This window comes from Asparagus officinalis, chromosome 1 (assembly GCF_001876935.1).
Source record: "Asparagus officinalis chromosome 1, Aspof.V1, whole genome shotgun sequence".
NCBI classification, from domain to species: Eukaryota; Viridiplantae; Streptophyta; class Magnoliopsida; order Asparagales; family Asparagaceae; genus Asparagus; species Asparagus officinalis.
In genome coordinates, this window is record NC_033794.1 from 122,183,516 (window position 1) to 122,198,721 (window position 15,206).

At 36.0% G+C, this 15,206-nt stretch overlaps 1 protein-coding gene across 1 annotated transcript; it reads left to right on the forward strand.

Moving 5' to 3' along the window:
• LOC109829263 (aspartic proteinase oryzasin-1-like) lies at positions 1,645 to 15,004 on the forward strand. Its single transcript, XM_020396448.1, is given in 13 exon segments — positions 1,645 to 2,079; positions 2,158 to 2,218; positions 8,527 to 8,621; positions 8,704 to 8,816; positions 10,007 to 10,175; positions 10,257 to 10,296; positions 10,403 to 10,467; positions 12,742 to 12,855; positions 12,961 to 13,025; positions 13,155 to 13,314; positions 13,393 to 13,512; positions 14,465 to 14,553; positions 14,640 to 15,004. Coding segments are annotated over 13 exon segments (1,515 nt in total). The 5' UTR covers positions 1,645 to 1,740; the 3' UTR covers positions 14,725 to 15,004.

Below are 15,206 nucleotides of genomic sequence, written 5' to 3' on the forward strand. Positions count from 1 at the left end.
CATTCATCCACTCACAAGTTAAAAAGTTCACAATTAAACAACATATTTATTTTTTCCTAATAAAAAGTGTGAACTCTAATTTTTCACTAGCAAAAATATCCTCTGCATAATTACTCACCTATGTCAAAATTGTGATAAACACCATGTAGAGGGATTTCGTTATAAATTCTTAAAGCCAATGAAGTTTCTGATAATCCCAAACAAAAGGTTGTTTTTTTTTTTTTTTTTTTTGATAAACAAAGGTTTTTTTTTTTTTTTTTTTTTTTGATATTTTGAAAGTCATGGATAGTTACCTGATAATTCAGCCTAGAAATAATTTAAATTATCCGATCAATACATATTCTCAAAAATAGATTCAAATATTTTACGTACATGCACAACTTATCAAGGTTAAAAGTGATATCCACATCCCATTAAATGAATAATTGTTATAAATATTTAAGATATATACGGATAACTAGGGTTGGGCATGGGCCGAGTCGACCCGCGGGCTAACCCGACCCACCCTGGCATGGGTCATGACCCGACCTGGCCTGCAGTGGGCCGGGTCCCACTCGACCCGTGATATACGTGGGTCATGGCTGGGCTGAGTCCAGCTCCAGACCCGGGATGAGAGAAATCGATTCGACCCACCTTGGCCCAGCCTACCACCGACCCGACCCGACCCATAACTACCCTGTTCTATCTATGGTGGCTAGAGATATATTAACTCCTACTGCTTCCACGATCACATCAGAAAGTGTCTTTTCATCAGGCGAGAGAATCCTTTCTGAATGGAGAACATAACTTACAGCAGCACAGATGCGTGTGTTCTTAAAGGACTGGCTCGATGTATAAGAACGATCACAAGGACAACAAACAAGACCTTTCCTTGAAGAATTTGACAAATATAGCTTGGTGGAATTCGGTTCCTTGAATATTAATGGTTAAACATTTTTTTTTCTTTTTTCCTCTTATAGTTGTAATTTAAATTTAAAGTAAAGAAAAATTATTAATTTTCCGTAGACGTAGGTCTTCTATCAAAGTACGAACCATATATATCTTTGTGTTTGTGATGTTTTATCTTTGTACAATGTGTGTCAGTGTGTGTGAATGTATATATTATTTTATATAAAAAGTAAAATAAAAAATAATTTAAATTTTATTTGATAGGTAGAAATATAAATTTAATATAGTTTATAAATTAAAAATAAAAAAGTTAAAAACCCACGGGTTGTGGGCCGGACCGAGCCCGACTAGGCCCGTTCCTACACGGGTCGTGGGTCGGGCCGAGTCCAATCCCAGATCTGGGATTAGAAAAATAAGCTCGACCCACTTTGACTCAGGCGAGCCTGGGTCGGACCCGACGCAGCCTTGAATCCGATGGGCCCGATCGTGAGCCTAAACAGGCCCGACCCACGCCCATCCCCACTTATAACCATAGCGCATGTGTGTATGGCCCCACGTGGGCCCCGATTTAGAATGCCCATGCACATCAACCTGTATGCTGTTCCATGCCAAACACTGGCTGAAAAGCCAAAGAAATTCCTTACCAAAAAAAGCCAATATATGCTCTCCTGCCCAGCTAATAAATGCCTTAAAAACAAAATTCTGACGTACACTCCACATTTTAAACCCCTTCAACCGAAGAAAATAACCCTTGTACGCATCCTATAAACAAGTATCTCATGCCTGCCCCCACTCTCCTCTTTATATAACCGCCACCTCGAAACCCTCAAAACCCACCAAAAATTTTCAAAAATGGCAGCTTTAATGAGATCTCTCTCGACCCTCATCCTCCTCTCGCTCCCCATTCTCCTCTCCCTTCAAGTCCAAGCCTCTGCCCCCGGCCTGATCCGCGTCGGGCTGAAGAAGAAGCAGCTCACTCGATCGATCCAGCCCCTGAGTCCGAAGAAATACGGACTGGGGTCGGGTTTTGAGAATGTGGGTTCTGATGAGGACATCATCTCGCTGAAGAACTACATGAACGCGCAGTACTTTGGGGAGATCGGGGTCGGGTCGCCGCCGCAGCTGTTTACTGTGATTTTTGATACTGGAAGCTCGAATCTTTGGGTTCCGTCGTCGAAGTGCTACTTCTCGGTGAGTGCATTGTTGGGTTAGGGTTAGGGTTAGGGTTTTGGTTGGTGCTTGATTGGGTTTCTGTTGTCTTGATTGCAGCTTGCTTGTTATTTGCATTCGAAGTATAGTTCGAGCAAATCGAGCACGTATAAGGAGAACGGTTCGTCTTTTCGATTTGGGCTATTATTATTATTATGATGTTGGATTCTAGGGTTTGGAGGTTAAATTAGGATTTTTGATCTGAATTTGATTTTTTTGCTTGCTTGGTTACTGGTGAGTGATATTCAGCTATGATTGTGTTACTTTTTAAAATTGCTAAACTTGCTACAGTTAAGGTTAAAGATATTAAGGATTGTAATTTTGCAATTAGTACATTTTGGTGAAGGTGAAAAGGTGGATTAAACCCAAAAATGATTTTATACCCTTAGGTCCCGTTTGGCAAAGGGTTAAGGAAGTGGGGTTAAAGAAAAGGGTTAATATACTTAGTCCATTCGATAATCTGAAGGACTAAATTATTAACCCGTTAAATAAGTTTTATTTTAGCCACTGTCCTCAGTTTTAGTGTTTGGGAATAACAATGATTTTGACTATTTTTTTATAATTAGAAGGATTACCTCTTAATCCTTCTAAAAAGGAGTATTAGTAAACCCGTCATTTTGAAAGGTTAACTCATTTTAATCCCTCTAGAGGGGTTAGCTTAACCCTTCTATATTTTTTATGTTTGACAATTTATGGAGGGTTAACTCACTTTAACCCTTGTATAGATTTTTTGTGTTTGGCGGGTTAAGAAGGCGTTAAGTCTTCTTAACCCCTCACTTAACCCTTTACCAAAAAGTACCTTAAAGATTAATATCATTTTTTTAATAGTGGATAACTTTCAACCGTCATAATCAGGAAATTCTTTCAAATAGCAACATAGTATTGGATAGTGGTCCCGCTTACCAGTCATATCAATAAGTTTTAAGAATCAATATAGTGGGTTTTTCCCCCATGGTTGTTAGATATGCTAAAATTAAGGTTAGGTATTAAGGCTCAAATTTTTTGTGCAATTACTTCAGTTTGGTAAAGACGTAAAGGTGGGTATAAAGCCAAAAGTGACCTTATGCCAATGAAAGACAGATGACAGAATCCTTTAATTCTTGATAATTTTTGAACTGATGCGTTATAATCAAGAGATTCCTTGAAGAGTAACATGGTATTGAATGGTGGTCCCACTTATGATGGAGTCAGATCAATAAGTTTTGAGGAGAAGTATGGTTTTTGTGGAGTCAAAATTAGTACGAAATGTCGTTTTGATTTTTAAATTATAAGCTATACACAAAGATTTTTTTTCTTCCACTTTCACATCATAAGTTATATAAATTATATCTTTCACATCATAAGTTATATAAATTATATCAATAAGAAAGACTTATTATAGCATATAGTAACTTAATTTTCCACTTTGACGATGGTCTTTATGCAATTCTCCATTTCAAGTACCATGGTTCTTGTTGCAAGGGAAGCATAGGTACTTAAAGTGAATGCCTTCATTAATTAGTAGTTAAAAAAAATTGCCACAAATATTTTTGATTATTTCATCGGATAGAGTTAAATAATAAATCTGTTTACATTACTGGATTGGGTGTAGGTTTGAACTCCTATCGATATACTAAGTTGAACAAATAGACAGAATGTTTTTCTGGGGAAAGGTTTGATCTCAGCGCAAAAGAAGAAAATCTTTGAAGGAAAAAAAGTTAAAAATTTACATCTTAGAGTCTTAAGATCCAGTCATCTTATACTACATATTAAAATCCAAATTATGAATTTGTGGTTCTAAAAAATGCTAACTTGTTTGGTATGTAACGTTTAGATGCTTCCAATATGTTACCTGGGTACTTCTATCTAAAGCCGTACCCGTCCTAACACATACCTGTAACTGTACACGCACCCAAACTTCTTGGACACTTCTTGAATATATGCATGCGTTTATTTGGGAGCGTACTCAATTACATAGTACATGTTTTAATTTAAAGCACTCACCATAAACTTTTTGGATGTATATTCTATACTTCACATTTACTTCTTGAAAATCGTTGAACGCTGGTCAAGTTTGTTTGAACCTATACCTAGTTAAGAACTATGATCTTAATGGGCCATTTGGGTATCTTGTTCAAAAATGAGCTGTTTTCCAATTTATAATCTACATAAATAAAAACATAAAAATGTTCTAGGAACTTTAATTCTCGTAACATGTGATGCGTATTGATCTCATGTAAATTAATAAAGTATTAAATTTTAATAAACATGTATATACTATATACATATACATAGATCTTTTATAAATATGCCATGTCTTGTACCATTACCAGTACCCACCCGTAACCGCTTTTATGTAACTTAGGTTCCAACATAATCTATGTAGCTTTTCAAAGCTTCTACTAATCTGTATACAGTTAACTTTAAATCCAAATAAGCCAAAATAAGACCTTTTTGCTTTGGTTTTGTCCTAGGAGTTGGTATTCAAGGTTATATTTACTACATTTCTTATCTGGAAATGGTTTATACTCCTTAGAAATGAGATCAGAAGAAACCAAAAATAGGAGTTTATGGCACTACTTACAGGGACATGAAAAACCTTGTGACTAATCTCCCTACTCTGAGAGACAAGGATACCCTAGAATAGGTCATCATTTTTTCGGTGTAATAAGGGTTTACTTATTTGTGTGAACAAATTCTTTGTAAACACTATCAATAGACATAACGATTATACAGTTTCATGTTGCTCTCCAAATTATTCAATTAAAGTGACTCTACAAATATTAAATAGTCTTTATGTAGGCTGTCAAAAAATTACTGCAGATAGTTGATCCTCACAAAGCGCTGATAATAAAAGTTATAATCTGACGATTTTCACGACAACAGACGAGAGTTACAATTTGACGACTCCTATACTTTAAAAAACCAAATGCAAAGATTACAAAATGACGATCTTTACAGAACTTAAAAAAGAGATTATAATTAACGATCTCTTCAAAGCAAAATGCGAGGGTCCACCCCTGCGTTCCAGCTCTAAAACGCGAGGGTCTACCCCCACGTTCCAACTCCAAAACACGAGGATCCACCCTCGCGTTCCAACTCCAAAACACGAGGGTCACCTCTGCGTTCTCATTACAAAACGCGAAGCTCACCCTCGCGTTTCATAGGCTAAATGTGAGGGTCGCTCTAGAACGCGATTCTCTCGTTTGACTGTTTTAATTGCAATTTGAACGGTTCAAAACCGTTTTTCACTTAATGGGGTGATTAAGCTCCAATTATGAAACAAATTAAGGGATCAGTTACACCCCTTAAACCCTATAAATACCTGGTTTTACAGCTAAAAAAAGGGCTACAAGTTTGAGGGGTTGGAATTGGCTCTTGAATTCTATATTGAATTTTAAAGATCAAGAGATCAATTCTTTTTGGCTTAAGGGATTAATCTCCTTTGTCGAAATTAACTCTTTTTAAGAGTTCCTAACTCGGCCAGAGTTCAACTTTTTTTAAAGTTCCTAACTTGGCTAGAGTTCAAAACTTGTTTAACAAGTTCTTCCTGACGTAAAGACAGAAGCGAAGTGTTCGGATCGTCAATGGGATATAAGACTCAAACTCCCACCGCCACTAAGAAGAACTCAGTATTAAACAAATGGAAGGATCTTCGTCGATTATTCTCTCTTTTGTAAATCGGGAAAACCGATAAGAAAATTGCAATTTCTTTTTCTAAGTCAGTTAAAGAGAGATTACTTTGAGAGATTGTATTCATTATTTTCCTAAGTCAGTTAGGGAGATTAATACTAATTGATTTCTTAATTTTCTTGCAATTTTTCCCACAAACACCTTACACAACACATAAATTCATCTGACACCCTTCAATCGTAGTGGATCAGCATTTGCTAGTTTACTTAAAAGTTAGATATAAAACTTTTTGTTATGTCTGTTAAAAATCTGTTTTTTGGAGACCGAATGCACTGTGATGGAAACATTTTACGTCAGAGTTGACAAATGAGATGGCAATCTATCTAGTTTGTGATGAAACACTGAACTTTATGTACTACAGTTAGCATTTTGGTAGTTACTACCAAATGCCCCTGTCACCACACCAAAAACACTGAACTTTATGTAGTACAGTTAGCATTTTTATAGTTACTATCAAATACCCCTGCCACCACACCAAAACGCCGAATTTGTGGAAAGGGTGTGAATATAATTTTATACTCTAACATGCTCCCTGAGATTGGAGGCTCTTTTATGGGCTAAATCAAACCTTGGTTGCTATGATACTATGTTAAAAGTCTTTGCCCCTGCACTACTGTGTCTAGTGTCAGTTGTTGCATGCAAAAGCTCTAAGCTGGCAACAAATTTGGGATACTATGCTAGGTTTATTAGTAAAAATGTTGTTGGATTGTCCTTGATCGTCAAGCATCCGAGTGTCTGACACATAAAAAAATCTACAGTTTGAGCCATCATGATAACTATAAAAAGAATGCTCAGTTAAACCTGTCCTCTGAAAAGAAATCATAATTGAGAAATATAAGAATATGGAAAGGATTGCCTATGCATCAAGTACTCAATTTTTTAACTGGACTACTTTTGCAAGAAACTTTTAGATTTTTAGTTTGATAGGAGGTCAGCATTGATTAAGTTGGTCACTGTTGATTGGAGGAGAGGGAGAATCTTCCTCGGAAGGAAAACTATTCAGATGAATTCTCTGAATAAGGTTCAAAATGACTATCTTATTCTGAACTTATTCTGAATAAGGTTCAGAATAAGATAGTTATTTTGTGTTTGGTCGAAGAAGCATGTTATAAGAAAAAACTCACATCCAAAATCTGGAGGTGCGGATAACTGGGTCTAGAATGATCACTTGATGGATTTTGACTAAATGGTATGTCAAGGTTATAGGTTATAACAGCTTCGGTCAAAGTATTTTGATGCATAGGTTTCAGTTCTAGGTCAGTTTTGAGCATATGTAATCTCTGCACAACTCCATTTCGCTCAGGTTGTATGATCATGAGTTTTTGGGAAGAGAGTCGTAAAGAGAAAAAAAAATCCTTTTGTCAGAAGAAACATATTTCAAGTTATTTCAAATAAGAAAATTTATGTTTTTGTTGATTATTGTTTGCATCATATTGTTTATCCTAAAAATATGAACAACTTCAGATTGCCGTCACATTATATTCAGATATATTTGGAATAATAATTGATATGTAACACATGAATCTGATTGATATATCTCGACTAGAATTTTGATCTCTTGATTCAAAAATGCACTCCTGGGTATGAGTGGTTTGTTCATTGAGATTCTTAAGATGAAGCCATATGACAAGGGAAGGAAGTTCCTAAGTCCTAACTGCATTTGGATATCATCCTCTACCTATTGGGAGACAATGATCAAGATCATGTTCTGCTTCATCACATTAGCAACTTCCTTTGCATCTGAAAAATCTGATGATTATATAATTCGTGCTGTCTCATGATTGAAGAGATCAAGAACAACAAACATTATGTGGAGATTACTTCACCATTCTCTAGATTTTCTTCCATATTCTGATTTGTCGCATCGATTTCAGTCAAATGAGAAAAAAAGAAATTAGAGAAGCTTGTTTGCTTAAGAGAATAAGAGGACATATTCACACATAAATAAACCCAAATATCAAGTACTGATAGACATGAAGAACTTCCAAAGCGCTAAACTTTTAGAGCTTGAAAAATCTGAACTTGCGGAGTTGAGACTTCAGATTTGAGAGGCAACCCTCAATCTTCCTGGCTCAAATCTGAGCTGATAACTGAGCTTCAATCCAAGAACAAGGAAAGAAGTCTAGAACCTTTGCTCTAATAATTTTGGCGAAACAAAAGTGTTGACATTTTATGAGGCTTGAAGGTTCCTTAAGTAGCTAACTCCAGATGTCAAGACTATATAGTTTTAGACTGCTATATAGACTATAAACCTATAGTTCACTAAGATATAAGTTATCCTTATGTACACCAAGAAGGCAAACTAAGTTGGTGAGATGGATATGACAAAGGGTCAAAAGGAGGGATTTTTCAGGTTCAAGGAAATGGGTATCAAAAGAAGGAATGTCCTCTCTATAAGGGGTGAGAGCTGGACCTTTATTGCGTCTAAAGAAAGTAAGGTAAGGGGTGTCATGGATGTTATATAAGGATGTTTCTAATATTCATGCCGTAGATTTTAGAGGCTACAAAACCAAAACTTTTTTAATAATAACAACATTTGGACTCTTTCCGTCTCCTTTTCATGTTGTTGGACTAGTGTTATGTTTTTTAACACTGACCTTTGTTTTCTACCTGATATCTTCTTCCAATGGATTCTTATCCCCGTGAACCAAACATTTTATTTACTATTTCTATGTTTTCTAGTGACAAATGATACTTTCAAAAACCTGTTTGTGGTTTAGTTGTAAAGTTTCTTTTTGCATCGTCTTGTTTGAACAGGTAAATCTGCTGCAATCCAATATGGAACTGGAGCAATCTCAGGTTTCCTTAGTCAGGATCATGTTAAAGTTGGTGATCTGGTTGTCAAGGATCAGGTTTGGGACTTAAGAAGAATGTTTTTTTTTCGTTATATATAATTCCTTTGAGTTTGTTACTCATATAGGATTATCTTTTCAGGTTTTCATTGAAGCCACAAGGGAGCCAGGTCTCACTTTCTTGATGGCAAAATTCGATGGCATTCTCGGTCTTGGATTCAAAGAAATATCTGTTGATGATGTGGTGCCTGTTTGGTATAATCTTTATCTTGATTATGGATAATTCTTATAACTACTGTGTGCCCGTTTTCCTTTGTGCAGTAGCATGCTCAATTTGATTAAAAATAAATGCCAATGGATCAAACAGCAGAGGCAATTGTTCAAACAAACAAACAAACTAAATCATACACAAACTCACACACACACAAGGTAGTTATCTAGTGATAAAAAAGTATCCATACCGTGGGCATACAAGATTAATCCATAAAAATTTCTATCAGATGGCAGTTTAATAATGATTTAAGCAACATATTTAAGAGACGCAAAAGGGAATGAACTTTTTCTTGAAAAGTACTAATCATGTAAAGTAAACAAAATGACAACTACGAGTGAAGACTGTCTCATCAGCATGTAAAAGACCGGTTCTGGAAAAACTTTCAGTTAGGCAGCTGCAGCTTGACACAGATTTAAGATTTCAGGCCCTAACTGAAGGCGAAAGTTTTCGTCCGTGTCAAAACGTGCAATGTTGAAAAGGATGGGAAACAATTCAATGTATTAAAAAAACAACAACTAATGAAATGCATGAACATTGAGAGGCCAATCAGAGATAAAAAAAAATAAATATGTCACATATATGGACAGTTTTAACATATCAATAACGATATCAACTATAATACATAAGAGGCAAATGCAATCTTAACCTGCACAATTTATTCCATCTTTGAATCACGATCTTTATGAAATTCCATTTAGGTCAAATTAGTTGAGGCACTAGGCTCTAGAATTGTGGAGAGTAGATATATTCTTATCCTGTTATGATGAAAAACCTCAAATAGTTGTAGTTTTTACTAATTTTTTTTCATTTATGAAGAATGTCTATGTTGTCAGAGTTTGTACATGGTCAAATTTAGGAAGTCTCTCAACTATCCTAGATGTAGTAATTCTGAAATTGAGAACTTTTTTATGAGTACCATGTAGTATAAGAAGATAAAAATATACCGTAGCTGTCACCAGTTCATGCAACTTATGAGAGTCCATCAAGAAGCTTAAGAGTGAAGATTTTTCGAGTTTAATAAATAGATATATGACTATCAAATAGAACTTCTAGGCCAGATTTGTATCCAAACAGAAGCCTTTGCATACTGCACCTAAGATAAAGTTTCAGATTTAGCTATATATTGTATTGTTTGGTGTAAAAGGATTGTCACGATTGCCATTTGAAACAGGTATAACATGGTTGGCCAAAAACTCATTCGGGATCCTGTTTTCTCCTTCTGGTTGAACCGGAAAAATGGAGAAGTACAGGGAGGTGAACTAGTATTTGGCGGGTCTGACCCAAATCATTTTAAGGGCGAGCGCACATATGTTCCTGTAACTCAGAAAGGTTACTGGCAGGTAATTACTAGGACATCTTTTTCTGATGGCACATGATCTTATTTCTCTCTCATTAACCGCTTATGTCTGATATCTTTACAGTTCAATATGGGAGAGGTGCTAATAGCAGGAAAGAAGACTGGTAAATATTGCAACTCTCCAATATGTATCCCTGAAGTACTAGTAATCATGCAGGTGCAAGTAATGCTTCTGCTAGATATCCTGACTATAAAGATTGTAATTTTCAGGATTCTGTTCTGGAGGTTGTGCAGCGATTGCTGATTCTGGAACTTCATTGATTGCTGGCCCAACAGTATGTATAAAAACCAGACCTTCATTCATTTATGACACCTACACTTCTTCTTTTTTCCCCTCAATTTTACACCAGCGCTTCTTGCAAGAATTAATACCGACTTCCACTTTTTTTGCTCTTTACTTTTTACTCTATACTTTACCATTAGCTTTTATTTTGTTTCTACACTATTGCATGGTTTGTTTTACTTGGTTGTTTGCATTCAACTTGTCAGCCTACTGGCCCTTCTAGTTTGCAGGCCATCTTGTTATGTTGGCTCGTCTTGCAGCATCCACACTTTGAACTTCACTACACTGGCTGCTGTAGTTTTATTTTCCTTCGTTGCCACTGAAAACTTGCATTTCTATAATGACATTTGTTCTAGGCATATATGGGAAGAATCCCTAGTTAATAGGCATGAACCCACAATGGTTCAAATTAAGAAATCCCTATTGGAGTCGTGGATTCAAACTTATTAGCCGATTTATATCTTTCGTGGAGCCTGATGTGGGCCTATGCCCACTGGAATACTCAATTAGATGCGAGATTTGATTTAGCAACGTTTCCACACCAAATTGCTTGTTTTAGCAACATTTCTGCACCAAATCATGACAGTTGTTTATATATATATATAATTTAAAGTCAAATTTTGTTTGTGACAAATACCTGTCCAAGGAATTATAGTTCAAGAACTGTTGGGTCGGAAATCTGAAATCTGCTATTAATTTTCTTTCCATGCTCATGAAATCAAGAAGAGACCTTTAAAAATTCCTGGAGGAAGCAAGAGTTTAGGGGACAGACAATCAATTTGCTATAGGGAATAATATTCAAATAATACTCTTTATTCAACGTGTAATGTTTAGAACATGTAGCGCCAGCATGTTGTGTTGCTGCTGATTTTAGGTTACTGTTAGCAAAATTAACCTCCATACTCTCAGAGTTATAGTAGGAAGGATGTAATGGAAAAATTGTCCCATAGTTCAGCCTACATCATCCATGATAAAAAAACTAATTAACCAAAGAAAGACTGTTTTACCCCAAATAAAATCCTATTAACAATTTTATACACCACAGCTCCACAGCTCCAGAATTCAGGTTACACTCCTTACGCATTGCTGATAAATCTGCCTCATCGATCCATTCCTGGCTCTCAGTGGTTGACACCTTGTGATTTGCTGCTGCTTCTCTACAGATTATTTTTGAGCACTTTATTTTGTGTAAACAATGATCCTTTAAACCATGCTGAGCAACTCGTTGTTAGGGCCTAACCAAAATAGAATCTTAGCATCTCGGAACTGATTAAATCTCAACTCGTTAGTTCTGCGCCATGTTATCTTTCTTAAATTTAGTATATGACAAGATTTAATTACAGTTTCCATTTACAGTTTCTTTCCCCAAAGGTGACTTCCCTATGGAATGCTAGCATGTTAGTTATATGACGGCTAAAAAAGCCTTCAGGGGTGATGTCTTTTATAATTTTGCCAAGTATTTTCTTCCACTTTCTTCATTAGGTAATGTGGTTAATATAGGAGCTTGTTGTGAACCATAAAGGTCAGCTCATGTTTACTGAAACTACCTTCTTGTCCATATAGTTGAGCTATAAAACCTCCAAGTCTCCCTAGATGGAAACATAAAGGCTAAGGTGGAAATTAAGCTTTTATTAATATTGAGGGCTGCAATAATTTGTTAGCTATAGGCTATAACATATTCAGATGTCAAAAAATTCCCTGCTGATCAAACTCCATTTGAACCATGTTCTGGATCCGCCCGTTTCCTTTATATTTTACTGTTACCTAATTGAGTCAGGTATAGAAAAGGAAGATAAGAAACTGTTTTCCACAAATAGATAATTCGTTATGAAAAAGAGAAAAATTGTTGGAAATGGATGATATGTATGTCATATGTACTAAATAGTATTTTATCTACCATATCGAAATTGGATTTCACCAGACTTATATTACAAAATAATCACAAAAAACCATTTTTGTAGTAATTGTTATGCTAAATTTTGTTCAATTTTAAAGGGCTTGCTTTCTAAGTGCAGAAAATGTAGACCTCCTTGTTTGTTGAATACTGCATGGCTATTATGTGATCATGTCTGAATTATGTATATAAGTGCATGAAGAATCTTGTTGTAAGAAAAAGAAACAGATCAATTTTCTCAATGCCATCTTATCTTGTAAGCACGGTTTCTTACTATTCAGTTCTTTTGAGACGTAATTTTACCTGATATGTCAGATTCTGTTGACATGGCTAGTATTTTAGTGTTTTGATAGTTCACCATCTCTTGTACAGCCTGTCATAACAGAAATCAATCAAAAAATTGGAGCTTCTGGTGTTGTTAGCCAAGAGTGCAAGTCTGTAATTGAACAATACGGAGAAAAGATTCTTACCATGTTGGTGGAAAAGGTCAGGAACCCTTGTGGTCTTGCTCTGTATATTTTCCTACTTTATCTTCTAGATATCCTTAGGCATGCTAAATGTACTTTTATTGATTCTATGTTTATTTTGTAGGAACAACCAGAAAAGGTTTGTTCCAAGATTGGTCTTTGTGCTTTCGATGGAACTCGAGGAGTTAGGTTAGACTTTTTCTTTCTTGTTGTAAACATTAATATTAATATTGTATCCCGAAATTTACCTCACATATATTTTAGCTATCATGTTTTGCAAGTAACTGTTTATATTCTTATGTTTCACTGTGCACACAGTATTGACATTTGAGAGCTCCGTTAAATGACAAATGGAGAGAAATCACCTATTGGCCAGAGCGGCGCTATGTGCTCATCTTGTGAAATGGGAGTTATATGGATCCAGAATCAGCTTGTCCAGAACAAAACACAGAATGTTATACTTAACTATGCAAATGAGGTATAAGTTACTTGCAGATGTTTGCAGTAACAAATCATGCAGATTTATCCTTTCTCATGTTTTCTATTGCAATTGTAGCTATGCGAGAAATTGCCTAGTGCCATGGGAGAATCAGGTATTGACTGCAATAATCTTTCGAGGATGCCGACTGTTTCTTTCACTATTGGTGGCAGAACATTTGACCTGACACCAGAGCAGGTGAACTTCACTGAAACCTCTATCTTTCCACTTCTAGTGTACACATCACTTTCTAGCATTCTCTAGATACAATTTAGAACTTGCTGCATAGTTTTTCAAGAATAGCAAATAGGTAATTGTGGCATACGGTGTTGACAAATAACATAGCAAGCACACATATGAACTTTCAACTTTATATAATTTCATAATTTCTTGTTTCTCCTGTAGCAGTGCCGCCAAATTCTATTTAGTATATATGTCTGTCAGCTACAAGTGCATAATTGCTGTGCTTATTCCCTAAAACCTCTCTCAATCATGGTAATTACCTTTGGCTTTTACTTGGTGTAATAGGGAAATTGCAAATCATGCTTACACACCGAGCATAATTTACATAAATAAGATGTCGAAGACCGGAATAAGAATAGGGAAGCAAGAAATCAGTAAGTAAATGACTGTAGGGTAGAGTATGAAGAGGAGGAAGAGAGATGGGTGTAATGGAACAGAGTAGACGAGGAGAATAGAAAAGTGGAGTAAGAGAAAGCGAAAGAAGCAGAGGGAGGAAGGAGGGAGGGAGGACATATATACTAAGTTACCGCTGTTCATCGTTTTCATCCATACATCTCTTTTGTTCACGTATCCATAAGAATGCCCAGTTATACCCAAACCTAACACGACAATATCTCCTACTCCCTGAGTAAACATCTGATTGAATAAAACATTATTCTATAAAACTGATAGTACTCTTAACTTACTCAATTCATGCTACCAGAATCAATAAAAAGTTTATCCCGGTCTTCATTCTCCTATACTAGAATGATTCTTTACACGGAGATCCAAACCTAAAAGTGCTTGCAAGAAATGAAAATATGAGGATGTACGTATAACATTCATCTTCGATGGGGAAATAAAAAAGATATCCTCGTTTCACTTCTCATTAATTTTCTATTTCTTGGTCTTTGATCATCGTGCACAGTATGTCCTTAAAATCGGAGTTGGGGGTGAATCACAATGCATGAGTGGATTCACGGCCTTGGATGTTCCGCCTCCACGTGGTCCTCTCTGGTATGGAAATTGATTTTGCTAGAATTTTCTCTCATATTGCTTGGATATAGTAGATAAGATTATAATACGTTTTGGAGTTTTTACAGGATATTAGGCGATGTCTTCATGGGAGTTTATCACACTGAGTTCGACTATGGAAAGCTGAGAGTTGGATTTGCGAAGGCAGCTTAGATGGTAATCTTTCCATTGGTGTTGTACTAAAACTTTGGTTCGTCTATATATATATAGTGTCCATATGTTATTATATAAATATTTTGGATGGACCAAGACATATTATGTTATCTGGTTTTTCTTATAAGACCAATTTATGTTAGTGCCTTCATGTGTTTAATGCAAATGCAGCCTACTGTGTGTGTGTGTGTCCAGTAGGAATTCTTGTCAAGAGTGAGAAAGCTGCTAACATCACGAGTCATGATGTTCTATGAAAATAACTTAACTTGGTATTTGCAAATGTAGCCTACTGTGTGTGTGTCCAGTAAACATGAGTCGACTCAGTCAGAGGACGACACGTAACACCTTTCGGGTCGTCGACATGTGACGCCTTTCGAGTTGTTCTTGCAAGATGTCGGTCTGTCGAGTCGATCGAATTGAGCCTCTGATTATCTTGAGATGCTGACTTTTTTATGCATAATGTGGGACATTTGTCTGTTATT